Source organism: Hyalella azteca, unplaced genomic scaffold, assembly GCF_000764305.2.
Source record: "Hyalella azteca isolate HAZT.00-mixed unplaced genomic scaffold, Hazt_2.0.2 contig7647, whole genome shotgun sequence".
Classification (NCBI taxonomy): domain Eukaryota; kingdom Metazoa; phylum Arthropoda; class Malacostraca; order Amphipoda; family Hyalellidae; genus Hyalella; species Hyalella azteca.
Window position 1 is genome coordinate 409,089 of NW_025937767.1, and position 26,264 is coordinate 435,352.

Consider the following 26,264-nt stretch of genomic DNA (forward strand, 5'->3'; position numbering starts at 1 on the left):
ATCATCAACATAAGAAAGCAGAGCAGGCTTAATAATATTTCACACAATTAAATTCATCGTCATAGGAAAGGCAGGTTCACCGTTATACCTCTTGGTAACATGTACTATGAATAACTGATCATTAAAATTAATGTTAAATCTTCTGTGCGAATTCTTCAGCCTAATATTTTGGTATCATCGAGTTCTTGACAGATTCAGTTATTGAGAAACAGGATAAATTAAAACAAGCCAATGACAAATACTAAAGTTCATGATAAACTTAACGAGATGACGTGCAGAAAAAGTTTCATAAAATTGATGAAGCGCAACAATCTTCTTTTACACAAATAATCAAATCAATAGCGAAATCTCAAATAATTTCAGAGTATTGGTCTAGAATTAAAATCAAACCGATGAATAAGGAGGACATAATGGACCGAAATAAGAATAATGAGCTGCACTTGACGATCAGGGCATATACTTTCAAAACTCGCAAAGTGAACGTAAGTACTTACGCGCAATTTTCTTGTATATGATTGGTGGATTTTGCTTGAAAGTCCGTCAATGATTGGCTGATGAACTTACGATCTCGTAACTTTTTTTGAAAGTATAGGCCCAGAGTAAGAAAAGCTTTGAAATTCTTCAAATAATAGAACTTTAATTAATAATGTGTATGGAATGCTTACCAGAGTTTCCCATCCGAATATTTTAGAATAGAAGCAGAAGAAGTTTGGGGTGACGTAGAGACGACCATGCACCAAAATGTCCTTCTGCATCGCACACGAATAATCTGCAGCACGAGGGGGGGTTAGAGGGGGCATCACGCTGGGGGCTGTCTCTTATACACATCTAGATGTGTATAAGAGACAGAGNGTTATATGACATCAACAGACCCACTAAGAGGCGTTCATCAAGACGTTATATGACATCAACAGACCCACTAAGAGGCGTTCATCAAGAGGCAGGTCCTTGAAGAGCCTCTTAAGGTCCTCAGAGCGGCTCTTGTAGTTGGGGTTGAGCACGTTGTACCAGGCCTTCTTACTCTTCTTATCCTTCTCAGACGAGCCCTGAGGAGGACTCTTCTCCTTCTGGCTCACCACGCTCTGGCTGCCCGTTGATCTCGTCGACTCCGAGTACCGGCTTATTGAGTCCTGCAATAATATTATACAATTGCATTACACAATACAACTGCACAACGCAAAACAATTTCATAAGACAATACAATTTTATAACACATTAAAATTTCACAATATAATACAATTGCATAATACAATACAATTGCACAACACAATACAATTGACCAACACAATACAATTTCACAACACAATACAACTGCACTACGCGATATAATTGACACACAATAAAAGTAAAGTATAAAGTGTCCTACTAAAAAGTAGGACAATGCCATTCATTTAGACAGGCCAATACAAATAGAAAATGAAGATTTTCGCTAGTTTGCCGACCACTGTTTCTATGACAACACAGAGCGAGAGCTTGTGTTATGTGTTAAACAAAAATTTTCGCTTCAATAGTTCAGAACAGTTCAGCTGTTCATATTATGCAAGCGATAAAGTAAAGAGCCGGTATGCCGGTACTAGGGTAAAGCATCAACCACAGTGTCATCCTGACGCCCAATTAAACTCTAACATAAAAGTCACCGGTAAGAATATAAGAAATGAAGTCAAAAGTAAGTAGGATATGAAAAAGTAGTATCTCAATACGACAGAAATCACCACCGAAATAATAAGCTAAATTTTTGTTCAACTGCATGGGTTGTCAGCAAAAAGAATTACGAATTATTTACCAGATAATAAGTACATGATCGATGAATTTCTAGAGTCATCACTTTGACAGGAATGCCGGCAATCATTGAATCGTGCACTGTTAGAAAAATTACCGTTAACGGTATTACCGGCATTTCAGTGTCCGGTCGGCACGTGAAAAGAAACACCGTGTCGCCGTTCTTATTCCAATTTAACACTAGAAATCCGTAAAACATCTGATAAAAACAGCGAAACAGTTTATTTTCACGGGGCGACCGGCCACTAGAACGCAAGTGGGACCGTTTTTTAGCTGTTTTTTCTGTGTGTACACGTGTGTAATCATGTGTAATCATGTAATCAACAGTGTGTAATCATGTGTACACGTAGGGCTTTGCCGTTAATGATATATAGTGTATGGTATATGGAATATGGTTTATGACATATGATATATGGTATATGGTTTAAGCGGTGACTTATACACTCACCTTGAGGCCGCTGTAGGTGCAGTCGTCACCGCCGCTCTCAGCGCCCGACAGCGCCGTCGGTGGTCGGGGGCTCGGCGAGCGCCGGTCGCTCCGTAACCTGCAAGGGGCGTCAAGTAGTCCACGTTTATGGCGTGCTGTTTTCGCCGTAAATTTTACGAATAACACAAAATTTATAATTGAACTTGCTAAAGTCGTTTAGGAATAAATTATATCACAATCAAAAAGATGCATACCGCGTATACAAGAGATACTGGTTGTTATAGGAATAATTATATCACAATCAAAAAGATTGTGATATTATTATACTAGTTATCGTTTCTCGGTACGATCAATTCCGTATAAATTTGGCTTATACCAGCAGGATATATTTTTAGCGTCATTGCTGTTTTCTCACCTGTTCTGCTGGTACCCGTTGAGATCACCGGTTGAGGGAGAGTTGACCACCACCGAGGGATGAGTCACATACAGGCTGCCATTTATGCCATCTCCATCAACAACCGCAATTCCACTTGAATTTTCCTCGTTGATGAAGTGGTTCTCGCTAGGCAAACGTTCGCTTATGCCAACAACTGAACTTTTGTGACTAATATTTGTGGTCTCCTCGGACCGCAAGATCAAGCAATCCATGTCGGAGGCCGCAACGTCTTTGCTGATGCGGCGCACGCTCGAGGAGTCAGGTTGGTTTTTCATGGGGCTTGAGTTCTGACGAGTGCGATCGCTATCGGCTGGATGAAGGCCGTTGGAAGAAGAGGACGATTTTCGCTGCACGTCTACGGCGTCTTGCCAGCCGTTATTGCCTTGTTGAGACAAGGGAGATGCGGGTGATGAGGACTCCTCGGATATTTGGCGGTAAGGAACGTAGTGTTCAGTGGGACTCGACCGGTACTCAACGGAGGTAGAGCCTCCTGAAGACAAATGAGTGCTTTCAGCGACAGGCACGGCTGCCGCCGATGCCGATGAATTGGCCGAGTGAGATGAGAGGCGAGATACGCTTAAGTTATCAGATTTGTGACTCTTGGAATTAGGCGATGCACTAAAAGAAACGTTGCCTTCGCTAGATATATTTTGCTTAAGTAGTTGGTGTTGTGAATGGGCAGAAGAGATACTGTCATTGCGATCTTTCGTAGCCTCGTAGCCGACGCGGTCATTGACACTAATGCTGCGGGAATATCGAACTTGCTGGCGTTGTTCCTCAGTATCGGTATTAGCTTTACTATCACTGCTGCTATAGCTCATCTTTTCTTTCTTATCTTTCTTAGATCCGCTTTTGCCGAACTTTTTGGAACTTTTTTCAGATTTGGCAGCAAGTTTGGCATTCTTCTTGGCTGCCTTCGCCGATTCTTTTGAAGGAGCTTCTGACGACGATTCGCGGCTGACCATACCATCGTCTTTCAGCATGTCCGCTTCAGCCGTCTGGTCCGGCGCCGGCGCGGAGATAGCGTGGCGAAGACGAGCATCTCCGGGGCTTGATTCCTTGCGCTGCAGAGGACGGACAGGACTAGGAGCTTTTAGGGGCAGTGGCTTGCTACGCAGATCATCTTCGATGGTCGCTTGGTACAGATTTTCCGCCGATTTCCACCTGGAACATAAAGAAGATTCAATATTCTGGTCAAAATCGCAGGCATGAAAGATGAAACAACACCATAAGGAATGAGAGATAGCACGAACAGTAACTTTTTCAGTATTTTTGTTTTTAAATGAATAGAAATTGTTGATTTATTCAAACAAGTTGGCTTTAGAATTAACTTCTTAGGTCTTAACACAAAACTCTCAAACAGCGAACGATCACAAGTATTGTATTCATTACGAGGGCCGTCATATTTGCCGCTGGAAAATTATACAGCCGATTAACACGATTAGCATTGATCGGGAAAAAATGACGAAATCCGAATCACGTGAAGTACGAGAAATGAATAAATGTGTTGAAGAAGCTACGCTAGTTTCAACCAAGTTCCAAAGGAAGACGAATAAAACGTTTTGGCAATACAGGAACAAACCTCATGCAGTTCACGGAAGAGACATAAGTTCTTCGGAGTTTGGCCATGCCCATACTGATGAATGATTTAATGACTCGTACGAGTACCGCACAGGCGATTGAACAGCAATAAAGCACGAGCTAGTACAGTGATTAACCGCGACCAAAAACCGTGTTAGATTTATAGATGATCGACAAACAGTCATACATGAAAAATGTATGTTTTAACAACACATTAAGTTCGGTACGTAAGAAGGAATTTGTTTGGCAGTTGCTGAGATAACAAGGAAGCTTATAGGCAAGAGGTAAGGAAAGCCACATAAAAATGACAAATGACAAACGTGTGCTGCAAAGTAAACAAGTGATTAAAGCATACAAGCCCATCATATAAAAATTGTTCTACCACTCCATTTAATCCTTAATTAGGTCTCCCAGCGTAGAATGCAAAATGCGCAATCGACACACAAGACGCAGTGAAAGCAATTTCTCAGCTAAATCGTACTTCATAAATCGTCCTATAATAATAATAATAATAATAATAGAAATATTATATTAATACCTAATATAAGGAGCCCATGACTTGAAAATTAAATATTTTGTATGTACGGTATGTATTTCCCCGTAAAAAGTAATTTTGAATTTCACTGCTTGGATCAGAATAATGGTGCTGATGCTGCAGTTCATTAAAACTTGATTTAAATTTACAATTTCCAGTTCAGACAATGAATTCTCATGATGAATGCATGCATAAAAACTTGGAACAGAAGTCAAGCTAAATCAAGACAAATTTAAAGAAAGAATGTTTGTTATAAGATATAAAAGTGACAACAACCAATTAAAGGGCAAAGAGAGAATCAGTCAAAACAGATGAATACGACTGCATGTATGAACAAGAAGCATGCGTTTTTTACTAAGCATTCCATTGGCCCAGTCATCTTATATAGGTATATTTGTCAAAGTTGAGTGTTTTCTGTATAGAGATGTTGAGTATAGTTTAGTATAGTATAAGTATAGTTGAGTGTATATGTGTGTGTTGTCTGCCTGGCAATCGAAATATTCCAGGGGTATATGAGGGAAATTTGACTCATCGCGTAGGGGAATTGCCTCGACCAGAAAATTTAAATTCTTCGATAAAGAATAGAAAAGCATCACAAAACCGGGAGAAAACGATTGGACTAAGAATTTAACTTTGATTTGTAAATTCGTATTTATGAATTTTATTTTTTAAGCAAATTGAAAATGTTTTCTTTCAATATTGTAGAACTGATGAGATGCAAGTGGGAGTTCCATGTTTAATGTGGATTTGAACTGGTTTTTCTTAATTAGCACTAATTAGCTTTATTATTTTTGATATTCGGGATGACGGAATTCTAGAATTGTAGGGACTATCAAGCCTGAGCTCGAACTACTTGTACAATTAATATTGAGAATATCATTCCATTGCCAGCTGATGGTATACGAAAATTGATTTGGACTTTTGAGTAATTCCAGAAATGAGATAGCATATCTTGCAACCGACACATGCACAAACAAATATCAAAGCCTTACTTTCGTCGATAAAACCACTCAAATTTTGCTATTCAATTAGTGGAATTTGAGAAAAACTCGTGCGGTGTAGTCGTTGGAAGTATATAGGCACACAAATGAAAAATATGCAAGGCCATAGAAACGACTTACCTAATACAAGCTAACGGGGCGATAGACAGTAAGCAGGGTTTTCATAACAGCTACACACTGAGATGCATGAACAAAAAACACAATGGCTTTAATATGAATACGTTTAACTTGTATTTAAAACCAATACTAAGACACTAGGTTTAGAGGATAATTGGCGTTCAAGCCCCAACAGGTTTCTAAAATTCTGCGCACATTAGTTAATTATAGCAGAGAGACATGAAACATTACATAGATTAAGAACCCAAAAGGACAAAACATTATAATCATATGAAGTAGAACGAAAACGGTCCTTGAAGACAAGCAATAATAAAGAGGTAAAGTGAACATGAGTAATAATTTAGAACGAGGGTTTAGTAGCGATCAGCTATGGGAGCTAAATCTTGCATATAGGAAGTCACCAAATAAATATGACTAAGAAGATGGATAAGCTAGACCAAATTATCACATTTATTTAAAATTAAAAATCGCTCATCGCTAACTTGTCAACGAAAGTTCAATTTAAACACTTGACACAGTGAACTGGGACAAATGTCAAGTCTGTTTGATCTGGTGGGAAGGAAGCAGAGATAACATCTCTCAGAAAGACTGAGAACGAAGAAGAAACAGATGAACAAGATCATTTACGCAGACACTCGTACAAAACATCGCTTACGTCGACCACACGCACTGGAGAAAAGTGTCGGGTATCCTGCCTACGAAACCCTACAAACTGAGATCTTCAGTGAAACACTGTAAGCTGTGGTAGAGCGATCATCACTGTTAGAAAAATTACCGTTAACGGTATTACCGGCGTTTCAGTGGCCGGTCGGCACATGAAAAGAAACACCGTGTCACCGTTTTTATTCTAATTCAACACTAGAAATCGGTAAAACATCTGATAAAAACGACGAAACAGTTTATTTTTACGCGGCGACCGGCCACTAGAACGCTAGTGGGACCGTTTTTTCACCGTTTTTCTAACAGAGAGGAACACTGCTCATAGGATCGGAAAATCCTGTACGAATTCCGAAGAGTAGAGACACGTCACACGACTCTTCCACGATCGAAATAAGCATTAAATTACTATCAACATCAAACACTCCTGCCTGTATAGTCTCTCCTATACGATTTACAGCAATGCAGTGCCGCAAGTTTAGTTTAGAGTAGCGAATTGCGAAATCATGTGCAGCAATGGATCGCTTGCCGCAGCTTGCGGTTTAGGCAATTTAAAATCTTCCAGCAGTTCTCACAAGGCCAATAAAATCTGCAGTAAATTGACGTCTTGTGCAGGGTGATGAAAACGGATGTAACATTGCATCGACATGCACAGAGCGTATGCTTCCGCAAGATTTTACTGATTGTGAACCAAATCACGAAGCATTGCAGTAAAAAAACGGTATCTGATGGATCGAGATACGAAGACTCATTTTCGTACAGATCACTACTACGAGGAAGTAGGTAAAGCTCATCATGATTCTCAGCGATCAAAAAGTAGACATGTACTTCAATTTAATGTGGAATGACATTACTAACCCAATATCGCATTAGGTACATCAAAACAATTAGAGCGAATAACATCTGCGTTTCGCAATATCCATAAGCTACCCACATACAGCTATTAAACATCAGTCGCATAAGGGCGACAATTAAATGACGAAAAGGTTGAGTATTGTATAATAACTCCTCCATCAAGGGTATATATAATTGCAGTGGATTTCACTATTATATCTTCTCCCCAGCTGTAATTCCTGCTATAAATGCTTATACGCGTGTAACGGGCAACTGAATAAATTCAATGTGTATGCAAAGCGGTACCTGCGCATGCAGTGGTGCAGCGATTCACGCACTGGACGAAGTTTTTTTTAGGATATTACGAAAAATTAATGATCGATCGAATGGCGTCGGACGACTATGAAAGATACAGTACAGGAGCGCTTCGTTAGTATGTTATACATACTACGACGGCTCATTCCACTCGATTCGTTGAAGCGAAGTGGTCTGGGGCTGAACGTTTGTTCACAGCGAAGGAGAGAACATGCAGTGAATCGTGCTCAAATAAATTACACACACCACAGCGTGATTTTCTACGATGTCGCTGTGACGTTACATGTACTAGGATATCTTCATTAGAAAATTTAATTTTACAAACGGCATAATATACTGCTAACAACTTTCACAATCGAATCTCAACTTGCAAGGAAATGTATTAGCGCCATAGGTTGTGACAGACTGCGTGGCAATCTTACGTGAATTCCTAAAATTATTACTAAAAAATTTTGTATGAGGCCATTACGGCCGAAATGATGGGCGTTATCAAACCACTTTTCCAAAAAATGTCTGCTGTTACAGGCGCATATATATAGTTGGTATAGTTAAGGACAATGAATTAATGCGTTTACGCCACGCGTGTGATGTTTGTGCACAGCTCCTCTTGGTGACGGCCAATAATCGATCGCTGCAAAACACTCCCGCTTGAAGCAGCTTATTTGAGTAATCAGTGCAATAGTTCTAGCGGCCGGCATCCTGCACCGAAAGCGGATGTGGAGTCCGCACCGTGCACGCTTTATCTGGCCCTGCCCCAACACTAGCTGAGCTGGTGTTGCAGCCTGCAACATTATTTTTAACTAGTTTTTGTAGTGGAATTCAGCACGAAAAGCTTAGCTTTTAGCAAGCAATATATCTGAGGAAGAAACACACAACCAAGTTTATTTTCTGCTGCCGAGACGAGCTGTAATGTACTTTTGAGCGCCGGATTTAATGATTAATGTTTAATTTTTGCTATCAATCAATTTTAGTTGCACGAGGAAAGTAGCAGCTTTCATTTATATTATAAATAATTGAAAAAGCAAGCGCGGGGTTGTATAACAATAAAAGAACCGTTCACAAAGAGACTTAACATAAAACTACTCAAATTACGACTCACCAGCTTAGGCAGTGGGCCAACGTCTCGAACTCATTCATCTTGCGAGGACGCCAACGATAATAATAATAATAATCGTGGAAAACTCATTCACTTCATTTCCAAACACATTAATTTCAAAACAATTACTCTGTAAAGGTGTTAAATAAAGATTAAAATATTGAAGAAGCAAAAATTTCTTTAAGAGAATCCAAAAAGCTACTAAATGAAATAGTTTAGTTATATCCGTCAGAAGCAAAATCTCCTATAAATAAGGTTGGATTTAATGCATTTCACTAACCCGGTCGTTGCGAAACGCCTTCTTGATTAGTTTTCAATTTCAATGCACCAGCCAGTAATGCAAGATGTAAACAAGGAAGATAAACAATTACCTTGTCTTTAATTCACGAGGTTCACCACCTGCACACGAGTTGTCAAGAGATAAAAAACTGAGAGTCCTCCTCTCTCCGTCGCAACTATCGAGCATATAACTCAACATTTTCTACTAATCAACAATATTTATCAATTATCATTCAAATTGATGCTTTATTCTCTGTCTGAAAGACTTAAAAAAAACTGCGAATGAACGTAATCATTTTTTACAAATATTCGGCAACGAACAACTATGTGTCAACCAAATTAAAGTGAAGCCTTTAACTACGAAAGATGCACTCAACTCCGCGGCTTACTTCACAATAAAGAATTTCCATCTCGATTTCAGTTGTCTCACTTCAATAAAGACTTGCAGGGATTCATTGCTTGGCAAGCATAACCCGTACGAACAAGCAACCTTTCACCAAATGCCAACTTCTATAAGCAGCATCACGAACGTCATGCGACTACCTTGGCGAACCGAGGAAACTTTTCTGGGAGAATAAATCGAGTGAACGAGGCCTATGACGCTGGACCAAGTGACGCACTTCTCGTCGTCGATGAAAATAACTTCTTAGCATTTAGGACTAAGACAATGATAACGGATAAGGCTAAATATAGAGTAAAAATATTAGCTATGAGTCTTCTTTCATGAGCAGTTAGTTGTTATTTGCAAATTACCAAGTGTAAATGATACCGAAAATGAAATTATTTATTGCGTTTTCATACAAGAAAATGTTTTTACTTGAAATTTAAAATTGTAACAACTGCATAAATTAAATATGTACATTTGTTTGGTCCAAATTTAGGTTTCTCATCAATGAGCACCTAATTTTACGAGATATCGATTGCAAATGCATGAAAACTATCACATATAATTAGATTAAATTCGCTAGCGTAAATATTTTACACTTCGGCCCAATTGTCGACAAACCGATTTCATTAAACAAAATCATAGATTAATTCTCAAACAGCAAAAATTTGAGTACGTAGAAGGTGATGATTAGTAAGCTGGGCAGCACATCACCAACTATTACGAAGTTATAACATGCGGGATGGATTATCAGCACACATCACTCCGTGCTTCATGGCGGCACATAACACATGTGTATCGACCTTCATGGCCACACTTAACTGGGCAATAGGTCCCAATTCGATTTTACATTAAATAATTATAGGTCCTAATTCGATTTTACATTCACAATAGCCAACATAGGAAGAGCGACGTAAATGACTAGCGCTCAATACTTGATTGCTTGCTTAAATTTTCGTGTCCCGGCCACACTCGAGGTGGCGATTATTAATCATTTATTCCAACAAGGATACAATTCCTCAACTAATTATAAGCAGGTATAATTTTAATTCTTGCGGAATAAAACCGAAAATAACACTAATTTCAGAGTGACCACATGTACCATGGATGCAGCAGTGCAGTACTTCACTCAGTGCCGCATTTGAGCGCAGGCACTTCCTACACCACGGGAGTTTTGTTTCCGTCAACAACCCCTGGATCAACAGCCAACACAACAACACAAGACGGCCAACTGAGCAGGCCATCTTATGAGCATGAGCAGGCCATCTTATGAGCATGAGCAGGCCATCTTATGAGCATGAGCAATCTTATGTGTGACGTGCCCTCGAACTTCATTTGAAGGCCGCGATGAATGCTTCGTAGAATAATAATAATAATAATAATAATGGTTCATTGCATGATCCTACACGTAAAATCTACAGTAAATACAGTAAGGTAACATTTCAATTATTGGGATCAATTTTTTCATGTTCAAATAACGGTTAAATTAATTACCTACAGACTACTCCGTTCATTACCATCATCTTTAAAATAATCATGTAATATGTGAGTAAGTAGAGCAATTGTTTGAGTTAGACTCCAATATAGCAGCACTTCGTGTGGATCGATGGCAAATTGATACGCAATTGGTCCTCTTCAGAAATGTTGAGCACAAGGCTTACCTATTGTCGGAAGCCAATAAGCAATAAATTAACGTATGTGTTATGCAAGCAAAGTTTGCCCTACGCTGAATTATGGGCGCATAGCCCCGCTAATAATAGCACAAACATGAAAATGTTTGAGAGCATATTTTCTTCCTGATAATAAATAGTGGAAAATGTAAGTTAGGTAAATATCCAAGCGTAGAGATTTTGGCTCACACAAAATGCAATACAAAACTCTAGCCCTGGGAAAGACTTATGTTTCAAAACCACATTTTGCTGCACACGCAAATTGCAGCAGAATACGACGCCTCACTAGACACTAATTAAAGGAACAGTTCAGACAACTGCCACTTATTCCATCACAAAATTGTCATAGAGAAGTTATCAACGAAACATACATTAGAGAGGTTGTGGTGCAACGCTAGTAATTAAATATCTTCACCAGTAAACCATGGACCCCAGTTCTTAGAAGAGGGTACCAATAAATTTTTCAATGACGTCATAGAGAAAGCAGAGTAGATCGACAAATCCATGCATTTCACAGAACCCTTAGTTATTCACAGAACTCTTAGTCGATACCTCGATCACTATCGATGCCCGTCGTGAAATATATGACCATAAATACTTCTCAGACCGCTACTTCTCAGACTGAATAACCAAGGCCAATGCTTCATTAGGTTGGTTGGTGAGGTGCCCATGACTAAGTGCCATTAACCACAAACAATCATTAATTGGCATGGATACGTACTGTTGTTAAAGGCGCATATTCGTAACTTGAAGAACGATTGAAGAAATATTCACTCCATATGAAAATGCTGCATTCGAATACCGTAGCAAAAATACAGCACAATAAAACAAAAAGACAGCATTACTGCTCTGAAACAATTGGTATCTTCTGAGGTTTATTAATAGCAATTAAAATGTTCAAGAAATATCGGGTGATTAAGTGAATGAGCTCAAACTAAATATTAACAAGCTCGAGTTACTTTAATTAAAAATATTATGATACTTTTGCTCAGGAGTTTGTGAGCCAGCAACATGTATTTGAATTTTATCACAAAATAACGTTAAACTGAAAAGTTCATAATAAAAGTAACGTAAAAAATCAAAAGTCATACCTGCACAAACTTTACACTAAAAATCATAACAGGATTATGTGTAACTTATTGTGCATTGCACAACTTCCCAAAATGACGAACAAACTGGATTTCGCTGCCATCGTTATTTAGAATTGGGAGATAAACTAATACAATGAATCATGATCATTTTATGTTTAGGCGACGTAGACACTACAATAGCACTATAGATCAAATTAATCAAGAGTGTATAGGTGAGTGGGTACATTTTTTCCAACATATGGTTAGGCGACGTAGACACTACAATAGCACTATTGATCAAACTAATCAAGAGTGTATAGGTGAGTTGTTAGGCGACGTAGACACTGCAATAGCACTATTGATCAAACTAATCAAGATTGTATAGGTGAGTGGATAATTTTTTCCAACATATGGTTAGGCGACGTAGACACTACGACACTACAATAGCACTATTCATCAGATTAATCAAGAGTGTATAGGTGAGTGGGTACATTTCTTCATGGTAGCGATAACCGGATGAGCAAGCATCGCTGTACAGCATGAAGCATGAGCGACCTTGACGTAGCCTGGCAACACAACAATCGCTCGATAACAAAGCCCAATATCATCAGGCCGTGGGTCAGGACATGGCTCACTTTCATGCCATTAACACATGATGGTATAAAATGACCAGCCAGTAAATAATGTATCAACAACCGCTACTCAAGTATAGATATTAGATATTCAAATTATAAAGCGACTATGATATGCGCACAAGTAATTACATCAACACACGCAAGAGAATATATTAGAAGTTATAACATTACATTTTGCAAAACGTTTACCTCGCAGATTATGCGTGAGTCACTTATACTCGTTAGTTACTTGTAGCTATCCTTCTACCGGGCATAAATGGCTTTGTATGCACAGGGAGGTGATAATGACCAAACTAGAATACTCAATTAACAACTGACACTCACTATCAGTTTTGTCAACGCGATCAATAAAACCTACGTCGTTGTAGAGATAAACTATATGGCCTACACGTAAATGTGTCTGCAGTGTTAGCACAGCACATACATTTAACATTCTACTGAAGCCTAACTGCTATGTTGTGCTGGTACAACGCATACATTTAACATTCTACTGAAGCCTAACTGCTATGTTGTGCTGGTACAACGCATACATTTAACATTATACTGAGGGCTAAATGCTATGTTGTGATGGTACAACGCATACATTTAACATTATACTGATGGCTATATGCTATGTTGTGCTGGCACAAAACATTGAGTCGCAAGCAACTGACTTAGACATGAAGTAACGATTTACAACGACTTTGTTCACGAAGAGAAATAAAAATGTCGCTTACTGTACAGGGCCATAAAGCTAAAAGCTTAAGGTTTTGTATAAATCAAAGGTACTTGCAAAACGGAATCGAGAAACGACAGCAGTAAATTATAATACGATGCAGCGTTGCAAGCAGTTCGACATTTCCTTGCAAGATAAATTATAAAATATGTGCACCAATTGTAGTACGAAAATGAATTTTCTAGATACATTAGTTGAATCAATCAACTTTTCTTTGTTGCAAGCTCTGTTGACCACTTAGATCGTTTTGTTGTTACTACACTTTATATAATTTAAGGTTTTTTAAAAAGAATAGAATCACTTAGGGTCCGTAATAAACATTATAAAATGGAAAGATTATATTTATCCACAATCTAATAACTAGAGTTGTAATGGTTCTAAAACTGAATTATCACGATTGTGAGGCCACAGCACGGCATGAAAACAACTGTATGGCAGTTATCATGCCACAGCATGGCATGAAAACAACTTAGTCGTGGATATTACAGCCCAGCATTGCGTAGTGCATAGTCGTACTAAATGCGAGCGTTACTGACATGTTTTGTCACGCAGCCCTCAGGAACAGGCGTGGCGAGACCGGCATTATTTAGTGACTTGGATTGACCGCCGTTACCGACACAGCAGGACGTCGATCTAGTGAGCAGTCTTCGCGAATTAGAAGCTAAATGTTACAGAGCAAACTAATAACATTTAGTTGAGCAAAGTGTACCTGATTGGGCGCACAGGTAAAAGGGTGGTTTCGTTTAATCCATTGAATGCTGTGCTATCCCCCAATGGAGGATCACGAAATTTAATCTTGGAAAGAATTAGGTGCGTGTCAAGCGCCAAAATCACCAGTTATGATCAACGTAAACGGAACATGTAATTAGAGAAGAAACTGACCAAAACTCCATTTTTGTCTTACTGAAAGATATGGATGTAAATGGATTAAAGACAGATATGAAAAAAATTATCCGCTAGTACCGATTAAGAGGGAAAACCCCAATTAGGAAAATGATTTGTTTCGTTTATCACATCAGAGTAGGAGTGAGTGATGATGCACAGTTAAAAAGATGTGCAACTTTGTGCAAGAAATGAAAACGGATGTTGGGCGATCCCTACAAATGCGATAATTCATGGCATTAAAAAAATAACTAGGTTAATAAATAAATAAATAATATAAAGTATCAATGCAAGGGTAATAAGAGCGTGAAAAAGTCACGCAAGTGCAGGCAGCTTCTAATGGAGGACCTGTTTAATAATAGCGGATTCAGCGTTTAGTAGGCCGGTCGCCGATTCTTTACATCGCAGAACATTCACAGTATTTTGCGGTCTCAAACTCGCAAATCACTGCTTCAATTCTGCTGTGCTTAACCGCCCGGCCTCCTCGCCGATTCTGACCAGAAACTGGCGCACAAAGCTGGGATCGAACCCGCGCCTCTCTGCGCCAATCTTGGTACTCTGAACTGTAACCACTGGATGCTTGTCGTCACGACCTGCTCTGTGGACCTGCGTCGTCTGAGCACGTCAGTAACACTGAACTCTGAAGCAGACAGTTATCGAGCGTACCAAAGATAGTGGGCGTACTGACCAACAAGAAAATCTTTCTCCCATACAGAAAAAAACAAAGAACTGCTTCTTTATATTAATAAATGGTGCACTGCAATTCTATGTATTAAATTGATCCAAACATAATTCACCTGGATAATAAACCTTTATTCAGAATTGACCGTTAAATAGAAACCAAATACGTGGACATTTACAATCCTCAAACCGAACAAATGCAGATTAAATAATAATTTTTACAGCTCAAAATATAGAAATTGCTTTTTTCTGCTTGGTCGATTCCGCGCAGCTAACTTTCCGAGGCTGAATCGAAAAATCCCGACCTCGGTGACGCGCAACGAGCGTGTTGAGCGAGACGCAGTATATGATGCAACTAAGTTACAGCACACCTTTCGTGTCTCAGTCCGCATTCTTACTAAATGAAAATTTGAAGCCTAATGTACAACCTTCTGATGAGAAACTGCAAGAATTCTTATAGAAGTGAAATATTGAACTGGAGATCATTTGCTTAAATTATGCAAAATATGTCAAATTGACCAACTATTTAGAACTGGAAATATAAATTTTCGATTTCATCCTTGGTAATGTGAATTAGATCCTCCATTTTATGATTTTCGGATAGCACCATTTAAATAACACAATAAAGACTAAACACCGAAATTAAATTTTTGTGTTTAAGAGCTAGAGACAACTAAGTCTGGCTTGCCAAGAGACACGCTCTGGCATCATTTGACATTGAACGTCTTTAAAGACAAAAGGTGACAAGCTTCATGGACGCGTTAACGATTGCAAGTGAGCATCTAGCCTTGAAACGCCCTGTAATGAAGCCTGCACAGCAATGTGGTTGCTAAGGGAACGGATTCTCTTCACGAAATCAAACCCAACCAAGCAACGACAAATGCTGGCATTTTTGACAGCACAGCTGTCGTCGTCTTGTCATTTATTGTCACACGACGTCGTGCACAGCTGTCCTTGTGTGTCATTTCAGTCATTTTTGCGACAAATGCATTCATTTTTGACAGCCGGAGATGAACAATAGCTCGTCAAAGCTAGCATGAACTGCAGCGTTGTATTTATAGCGTGCTGCTGAAACGAAAATTATTGGTTTATTCATACACCGACTAATTCTTAGTGAGAGTGAAAACGCGAGGAAGCAAACTGAAACTGTGAGAGGGTTAATTCAAAACTAAATTGATATTTAATACAAAATCTTCATTCAATTCAGAGTGGAATCGGCTTTTCATTAATGAGAAAATTTTGACATCCCAGAGAGAAAAAGTTATAAGATTGAAACTGATTGCTTGCGTATATCTAAATTTTATAGATGAGCCACACGACTCTGCCACATGAGTCTGCCACACGACTCTGCCACACGACTCTGCCACACGACTCTGCCACACGACTCTGCCACACGACTCTGCCACACGACTCTGCCACACGACTCTATCTACCACACGACTCTGCCACACGACTCTGCCACACGACTCTGCCACACGACTCTGCCACACGACTCTGCCACACGACTCTGCCACACGACTCTGCCACACGACTCTGCCACGTCCACATGATAACCAGCGTAAAAAATGTGCTACTAGGTTTCACAGCATAAATGACTGTATAATACACAAAATGTAAATAAACGCAAAAAAAGTAAAGAATCCCAGCAAAATAATAAATGAAATTCGTACAACGCCATTTAAAAAATTAAAATCCTTAGTTTCCTTAGGATTTTTCTTGACGTAGCAGTCCCAGGCCACGATGGATCGCCGCCTCTGATTATCGTTCATCAATACGACAAAAATTCTAATTACAAATAGGATTATACATAAAACGTCCATCAAACTAAATAGGAGCAGTAACAAGTAATGCAGTGGCAGCAAGCAAGGCAAAGGTGAGCCGCGGCGCAGAGAAGCGACCACCACAGCAAGACCGACACTGGCGTCACGGGAGCAGCTGTTGTGTCCAGACTCAACTGCACGAAGCCTGCCTCGCTACCATGGTAACCTGGGGTGACGTGTGCTGTGATGACGTGAGCTTTGTGGTGTGATGTAGTGACGTGAGCTGTGGTGACGTGAGCTGTGGTGACGTGAGCTTTGTGGTGTGATGTAGTGACGTGAGCTGTGGTGACGTGAGCTGTGTGGTGTAGTGACGTGAGCTGTGTGATGTAGTGACGTGAGCTGCGGTGACGTGAGCTGTGTGGTGTAGTGACGCGAGCTGTGGTGACGTGAGGAGAGCTGTGGTGACGTGAGCTGTGGTGCTATGGTGACACGCGCCGTGGTGACGTGAGCTGTGTGATGGGTGAGCGAGGGCACGTCAGCGCCGCAGTGTCGTGCACGATGATTGCTGTGGTGTTGGAGCCTCCACACTGCAGTGACGTTCGCCCTTTCAACTGCTGCTTTAGGATTTGACTGTTGATATGATTTCCAGCAAGAAATCAAACAAAAAGCGATATGATCAGCCAACAAAACGTTAACGAAAACCTTGATAATTCTTCAACAAAATTACTCTAATTTTGTCACTCCCTATTGATTTCTAAAGTTATCGTGCACTTGCCTTTCAATGCTACGAGTTGAATCGGAGATTTGTATCTCAGCGAATTTCAATTACAGCACTTCATATGGACATTCTTTATAGCTATAGAAACAGCAGAATTTTTCCATTCATGAACTATATTTTTTAGTGAAATCATGGCTAAATTTCACTCTGGTGTGCCTTACCGTTTATTTAATCTTCAAACCATTCATCACCAGTTATAACACAACAATGCTCGAGACATAATTCATGATAAATATTTTAGCAGACGATATCATCACGAAATCATTGTTGTAATTGATAATCAGCAGCAACCTCTGGCAGAATATGGACGAGGCCTGCGTCGTACGTGACCACTTCGATACGATATCGCTACGAGCCACCCAACGGCTCCATTAACGCGAGCAAGTCACGCGCTGTCACTGTATAAAAGTGTAGGTGGTGCAAATAAAGAATAAGGAGAGAATAGCTCCATAAATTTCACTTAATACTTTTGCCGCTTAGTCGAAATTACATCAACGGTAGAACGTTTTCGCAACACTTCAAGAAAAAGCAAACAGTGGTCTATTGACGATATGCAATCCTTCCCATAATAAGCGGGTTTCCCAACGAATAAATGGAAGATCATAAAGCAGCTAACCAATTAAACAATATGTGAATTAGTAAATATCGTTTCAAGCATCTCTGTCACAACCTAACACTATTTCACAGCTGTAATCCACCAACTTCCCTGAACACTGAAATATCTTTACCCGATCCTACTTGAAATGTATCCATCATGGAGGACAAGCTAATGGCCTGAACAAACTCATTTGCTGAAACCAAGCAGTTCTGACCAAAAAGACCAAACCAGAAACGACCAGGAGACCAAACCAAAATAACCAAAAGACCAAACTATAATCTACAGCGTCACCTAAACCTGATTTTTTTCTAATTTAAAGGAACACGCATCCAATTCCGAACGTCGACTTTATTGTTGCTGCACAACCCCATGCAGCGTGCATGGTCCAGCTATAAGATATGAATTATCTGCGTATAATTTAACCATACATTGTATACGTTACAATGCAGGCAGGATTTGAAGCTGAATTGTCTGCGTATAATTTAACCATTATATTGTTTAAGTTACAATGCAAGCAGGAATTGAAGCTGAATTGTCTGCGTATAATTTAACCATTATATTGTTTAAGTCACAATGCAGGCAGGATTTGAAGCTGAATTATCTGCGTATTATTTAACCATTATATTTTAGTTAGTTAAAATGCAGGCAGGATTTGAAGCGAGACCTGAGCCCCGGCGAGACCTGAGTGCGGCCTGAGCCCCGGCGGAAGCACCTCATTGGGCGGAGCAGTCCAGCAGCGTCCCGCGTATACAATAAAGCTCGTCTGCATTGAGCTTCCGACGGGAACTGGTAGCATCTAATCTACGCACGCCGTCAAAATATTACCAAATTCCCTTTTATATGCCTACTCTGACTTTGCTTAATTTTATTTGGTTGTATATTCTGTAACTTTTTATATTTTCTTAACACAAAACAAAAAATGAACTTCGCCAGTAACACCAGCTATTGAGCAATATTCAGTTGCATAAGTGCGTCACACACAATCAATAAACTTTGCATAAAAATAAGAAGGCAATAAAAAGAAAAATGAAGGCATAGGGTACTGAGCAAACAATCCTGCACTTGAACACAGGCATTACGCAAATAGTCACGTCTCTGATTTAGACGTAATCGCAGAGACTGTCTTTGAGTGGGCAACTTAATATGGTTACAAGACTGCTATGTCTCCGCCTTCGAGACATCTGTCTTCATTAGAACTATCAAAGCTACGGAGAACATCGGAATGATACACGACGAACCTATGAGGAACATCTTTACTAATAAAGCATAACATACGCATCGATATAAAATATTATCCACCACAAACACACAGCTTTGGCATGCAGTAGTAGCGGCATCAAATTAAACCATGTACGGTATAAGAATCGCGTCAGTGCCATTATTAGTATAGTCTATTCTTAGGTCTCTATTGCGGCCGCTGTTCACTCAACTCCAATGAAGGTTTTGGCAGCCGTACCTGCGATATTGCATCGACAGCGCCGTATACGTAGTATGTCTACGACAGCTCGCGTCGGGATCACCACACGCGGCGACCCTTCACTTCGGTGATATTTACCTTCCGTCTTACGATTAGATCTCTCATGATTACAACACGAATCTGATGCGAGGTACACCGGAACTATTACAAGAAAACTAACGTTATTTGAAAAAAATTATTATAAGCAACAATGGGTCTTTGTCGTGATTCAATGCTCATGAACCATGATTTATTTAACGATTGATTAAAAGTAATTAACCTTATAATTGTACAATTTTTACCTATTAGAAATATTGGTTCGAACAAAGCGAACCATTTGTTCAGACCAAGTGAAATGTCAATCCATGATTAGAGCCTAATTTCTTCCAGGAATCAATCAAACCATGTACAGATGTTAACATTAAATCACTTAGTCAGTATTCAAAGGGAAGTATGCACAAAACGTGCCAATAAATGGGCAAGTTTCAAATCTTTAATCGGGCGAAAGACTGGTGAAGTGATCGACTACACAATACAGCACCTAGATACAATTAATAAATGAATAAGAGAGATGGGAGAAAAAACTACCGAATCACGCAACCTGAAACAACAAACTATATTCATGAAAAAATATCCTTGACTGGAACAACTATTATTGAAGCTGCATTTAAAATATTCACGAAGCATTCTTATTCTCATTATTTCTAGTTAAACTCGGGTAGTTCTTGTCTACAATGAACGGCGATGCACAATACCAGTAGCACGAAAGGCTCACCGCTTTGAAATGCATTTTATCCACGTGCCTTACTCCACTTTAGTGCGAATTTTCGAAGAAAATCAAACCAAATCCTAACTATACTAAAAAAAATAAAACTTGACTTAAGCCGAAACAAAGAAAAATAACGAATCATTCATTAGCTCGGATCGAGAACTGATAAAAACAATAATAACTCTGCGATAACTCTAAAACAATGAAATTATAACGAACGAAGAATACTACGTGAGTAACGAGAATAAGACACGTAACTCCTACACCAGTTGAGTAGAGATCAGGCGATGCTAGCATCAGCTTTGTGCAACCTCTCACAATCGCGAGAGTGAAGCAACGTGAGCCTGACGTCTTATTTTCGCAAGTTATATTAGCACACAAAAGAGAAGAAACCACACGTAAGCCAACACCTTATAGGAACCGACGCAGTTCGCTTCACAATAATCCTTCTATAACATTAGTGCTATAGATAACACTAATGTTATAGAAGCTATAACATTATCGGAATAAGAGTCTGAAGAAGTACAATACAAGGATAATTTACAGAAAAGTAACACAAAACTTATATGATGACGTTGTGACTATGCAGAACCGTTGCAACAGGATATATGATTTCTGTGTGGGACGCTTACGTGAGTGAAGTCGCAGGAGCAATCTCGTGGGAAACACTGGGTTATGCGAGGGAACTTTACTCGTCGAATAAACTCAATTTATTTGAAAAGTGAAAACCAAGTTAAACTAATAAACTTGAAAGGAAAATATTACAGTAATAATTATATCGCAGTGTCGGGATTGAAGATTTAGCCATATTCGGCCTGACGCCGATACTAAAGGACATCGCTGAATTTTTACGGCTAGATAGGTTTTGAAGCAATTCACAGCTTCAATCATGCTGTTCTCAACCGCTCGGCCATAATGTTGATTTCGATCAGAATTTCCATCGCATAGCCCGTCTTCGATCCCGCAACTCACTACGCCATTCAACATTGCTTTATACACACGGTTTCTCCGGCGATACGCAGACTTCCACAATAATAAGTTCCTGCCTAACTTAGAGTAGGTATGCATCACTTTCAGACACTCAAAAAGAGCCGAAATTTTCAGTGTAGTACTGAAAACGTTTTTTTGCGTTACATAACACCTGAATAACAATTTATTGAACTCGTTGCTTATGCCAGGGACTAGAGGCACTAGCTTCACGTCGCTGTTGCGGCCTAAAAGAATTCGTTGAAAAACTCAATAACTTTTCGTCCACATGAGGGAACTTCATGCAAGATCCGTGCGCCATCTTTTGATATCAGGTAAGGTCAAAAACTGCGAAGCCGATGTAAGAAAATTGTGATATCTTCAATCTGATTTAAACATATACTATACACACGTCAACACACGGGAGCACTATAGACACGTCAACACACGGGAGCACTATAGACACGGGAGCACTATAGACACGTCAGCACACGGGAGCACTATAGACACGTCAACACACGGGAGCACTATAGACACGTCAACACACGGGAGCACTACAGACACGTCAACACACGGGAGCACTATAGACACGTCAACACATGGCAGGAACAGCAGTCCCCGACTGAGGGCAGTCACATAAAGCTCAGTCATATCTCGTGCAGGGCGAGCGGATACTGCACTGCAGCAGCGGCCGGGGCTGCAAGTGAACAAGTCAGCACACGCACCTCATCGAAACATGCGACGAATATCCGATGCTTCGTCGTACCGCGAAAGCCTGGCATTTGAAAGCAGAGATAGCTCGAACTAAAAGAGTATTATCAAAAATAACTAAATTTTAGCCGCAGTTCTACGAGATATATACAGTGAACACTGACTTTTTCTTCGCTGCAAACTACAACGAAAAACGGACCAACGCGAATTCCTGTCAAATTTTAGATTCGCTTTAAAATTACTCAGTGATATAATTGGCAAGACCGTACAGCACGCATTTATGTCATTTTATTTCGTTTTTCAGTTTATTTCCTGCTCATAGTTGGCGCAAGTGAACTCAATTCTGAGTACACAGGACTTGGCGCTGCATCGTGTCACCGTAAAAAGCTCGTACGACGCAAGTCGCGTAGGTATATCATGAGTGCCAACCGCCGGCAGCATGCATAATAATTATTGCGATACCACGACTCAATCAGAAGGAGAAGCTTCAAACTGAAGCTCGTATATGCTACGATTTACTATCATCTTATAGCTTAGTATCAGCGCGAATTATACAAGCAGCGAGTATTGTAGTACCTATAATTAGAAGCGTGTAGTCTGTATTGAGGTGTAAAGGAGAAATCTTAAGTGATTATAGGATAAAAGTTTTAATTTCTGCGGGCAAGAAATCGATCCCAACACGAGATGAATCATCAAATTTCTCTAAGTTAAAAAACATCCACTGCCTCGGATGATTAATTGCATCTCGTCAGTAAAAAATTACATCGTTTACAGGTAGACGTGGGTATAGGTAATCACAATATTAATGTCTGAATTTTTGAGAAGATTCTAGCTAGCGATCAAGTCTATTCATAACCGAATGAAGTCAGAGCGGCGAAAATTACATGTAGGTATATTTCCAAGTCAGTGCACTACGCAGTTTACTTAGATTAGAAGCTCAATTAAATACATGTAATCGTCGCTAAATGAAGGCTGTATATTTTTATACAGCTTTCTTGAAAATCTCCAATTTTAACGTAGCAAAGTGACACGCTTTAGAACTGGAAGATTTTAGCATTCTATCTATACCATAGTTATACAGTATAGATTGAATAACGATTCTATACATTGTTCAGAAAATAACACAGAAAAATACATCAAAGACAAAAGAATTAGCAGAAAGTTCACAACATGGAACTCACTGGATAGCTGAAATAATAATGGGTTTCTAACAGGAAAATTCATTAATTTAAAATAAAGCAGCTGTACTACACACAAAACAATCCACCAAGCATACAAGACACAAATTAGCCCACTATCATAGACTAGTTAATCTACTAACTTTTTACACAAAACATGTTGCAGGGTTGGAAATTCATTCAATTGTATAAAAATGTTGTTTTATGAAAATTTTCAGATATGCACAGCTTGCATGTCAAACCCAAGAGGGATCTATTTAATTTGTAAGTAGGTAACCGTACTTCTCATACGATATATATAATGCATCATCGCACTGCTACCTTATGTATACATGAAAACCACCACCATCATGGATATGGTATGACAAAAAAAGACGACACAGAAAAACAAAAATCTAAACATAGAATACAACAAGAAGTAGATTATACTTGGGAAAGTCATCTTAAGCATAGTTTGTGAATAAAAATTATTTTGCTTAGGATTGATATTGAAATTGCATATACCTAAACATTAGAATTCCAGACCATTAATATCTATCAACAAAAAGAAAGCCACTCATGTACATGAGAAGAACAAAACAGTTCAAAAGTTAATACTCACACAAGGGAAGTACCTAGAAGAAATATCTATCAACAAAAAGAAAGCCACTTATGTACATGAGAAGAACAAAACAGTTCAAAAGTTAATACTCACACAAGGGAAGTAGAGGAGGAGTGATGAGATGTCTTGGTGGCCTCTAATTCCACATCCTTGATCCTGACGGCTGGGTGCGACATTTGGCGTACGATGCCAGCAATGTTCTCGCCACTGCCACTCCTAAACATTGTGCTCATCCTGACAGCTGAGCCAGCTATTGTAAACTTGCTATATCATAATTATATACATCAATTAAGTAGACTAATTAAGTAGATCTAAAAGAAGAAATGGGAATAAAAAATACGTTCAATATATACATGTACAGTACATCAATTAAGTAGACTAATTAAGTAGATCTAAAAGGAGAAATGGGAATAAAAAATATGTTCAATATATAAATCAATTAAGTAGACTGATTAAGTAGATCTAAAAGGAGAAATGGGGGATACAAAATATGTTCAAACTGAGACCATGTGCAGAAAAACAAATAAGATAAAAATGTAACTTAGTAGTAGGATAAATATTCAGAATTAAAATGATAAAGATCTGTAAATACTAGACATAATGCCAGATGAATAATTGGAGGTAACTTATAATAAATTAATTATTAAAGAGTAAAAATTGGATATTGAAGACCTTTGTTGCTTTAAATAATGTACAGTACCGGTAGTACTTCAAATTGTACAAAATTTAGATCTTCAATTTTAAAAGATAAAAATTATTTCAACTAAGCTTTCTTTCACATAGCTAAGGGATTTTTTTTGCCCTTATCTGTAATGATGCATATTTTAACACATGTTTCCTCTATATTACCTATATATATATATATATACTAGGCCTTTAGAAGATTTTGAGCAAAGATGGCCAGCCGTTTTTCAGTCTGATATACCATATTGTACATAGCAACTTCCAAGATACTATGGAAGTTAACCAATGGAAACCAAGTATTTTATGATCCACCAGACTGTGAAATAAGATCATTCAGTTTGAATGACTGTATTTTGCATTCAGTTTGCAAGATTTTCCTCAGCTGTATACCATGAATTGGCATCCATGTGGAGTCGTGGGTCTGAACCTGTACCTAATCAATCGACCAATTGTTACTCAAGATTTGTACCTACCATTCATTTCTATCACATTTACCATATTTTAGTTAAACAAGTACAGCGTAACATAAGTCAAACCAGTAACAATTTTTTCCCCAAAGATTTCAAGCAAGGATAGACAGGGGTGGCCATCAGACTTCCCCATAAATTACAATGTATGATCAATATGGCCAATCTCAAATAATCAAGAAAAACTTAGCATGTAATACTACTACCTATTGAGGTAGAATGATTGATGGCTCAATCATTCAAGTTGGACCAGCAAGACAGCAACAAAATGAGTATAAATAACTGAAGGTCAATTTAGCTTGATGGAAGAATTGAAAATTGACAAGACAAGTACTACTAGAACACAACCTGAACGGCTGGATGGACCATTTTGAACATAAAGTGCCTTCTATTCATAGACCACTAAGCAGAATTTGACCATTATGTTTGTTTAGATAGTCTTTTTATGCCTAAAATGTTGTCTGTGCTATCAAGAATTTTCTACCAAAACTTCCTAATTCGTTCATGCCAAAAAAATGTATTAAATGAGGTACAGTAGTATTTAAAGAAGAATGTGTTGGTACAATCTTCTGTAGACATAGATTTTGACGCTTGAGTGTCAATATTAGCTCACTTTCTGCACCCTGGTAATCTTTTGCTAAATGGCAACTGCCATCCACAATAGTTGTAACAAGGCACTTAGGCACTGAATTAGCAACACTAACATATATTGTGCGCAAACAGGGAAATTGGGAAGAATACCCTCATAAATGAGATCAAATTGATTATGATTACTGATAATTTCAACCATTCCAATGGCTTTTTGGCAACTTCTTCAAGAAAGGCCCATTTTTGCATGGTACATATTTTTGAAAATCACTTAAGTACTATAATGATTACGGTACTTTTTAATGAACTTGGTATTATGATATCTACAAGCCACTTCTCCAACAATGAATTAAATTGCATAATTATTTACTTTACACAATTAAAATAACCTTACCAGAGCCATTAGTCACCAGCCTTCATTAGACCCATATATTACCTAATTTATTTCATAAACAAAATTAAATGGCCTCTCTCTAGCATAATCAAAACAACTTAATAGGTAGTTATTATGTGGTATTTGAATCCTACACATCATAGCTCTGACCAGTATTATTCAATTTTTAGTTATGAGCAGCAAGATAAGTGCAGTGGGTATATTTCTGCTGAGTGCTAT

The 26,264-nt window shown here is 38.8% G+C and overlaps 1 protein-coding gene across 1 annotated transcript; it reads right to left on the minus strand.

Moving 5' to 3' along the window:
- Positions 1 to 82: 82 nt before the first annotated feature.
- On the minus strand, positions 83 to 24,224 carry LOC125178179 (flocculation protein FLO11-like). Its single transcript, XM_047881337.1, has 6 exons — positions 24,006 to 24,224; positions 2,622 to 3,806; positions 2,228 to 2,324; positions 917 to 1,130; positions 666 to 769; positions 83 to 88 (listed from the first exon to the last, which is right to left on the minus strand). Exons 1-6 carry the CDS (start codon positions 24,143 to 24,145, stop codon positions 83 to 85), a joined length of 1,746 nt encoding a protein of 581 aa, XP_047737293.1. The 5' UTR covers positions 24,146 to 24,224.
- Between the last annotated feature and the right edge of the window lie 2,040 nt (positions 24,225 to 26,264).

Coding starts and splice junctions, on each gene's coding strand:
- LOC125178179 (XM_047881337.1), bottom strand. CDS start 24,145: ATGAGCACAATGTTTAGGAGTGGCAGTGGCGAGAACATTGCTGGCATC. Junction 3,807..24,005: donor TCCTCCTCTACTTCCCTTGT/GTGAGTATTAAC, acceptor TTTATGTTCCAG/GTGGAAATCGGCGGAAAATC. Junction 770..916: donor TGATGAACGCCTCTTAGTGG/GTCTGTTGATGT, acceptor CTCGTGCTGCAG/ATTATTCGTGTGCGATGCAG.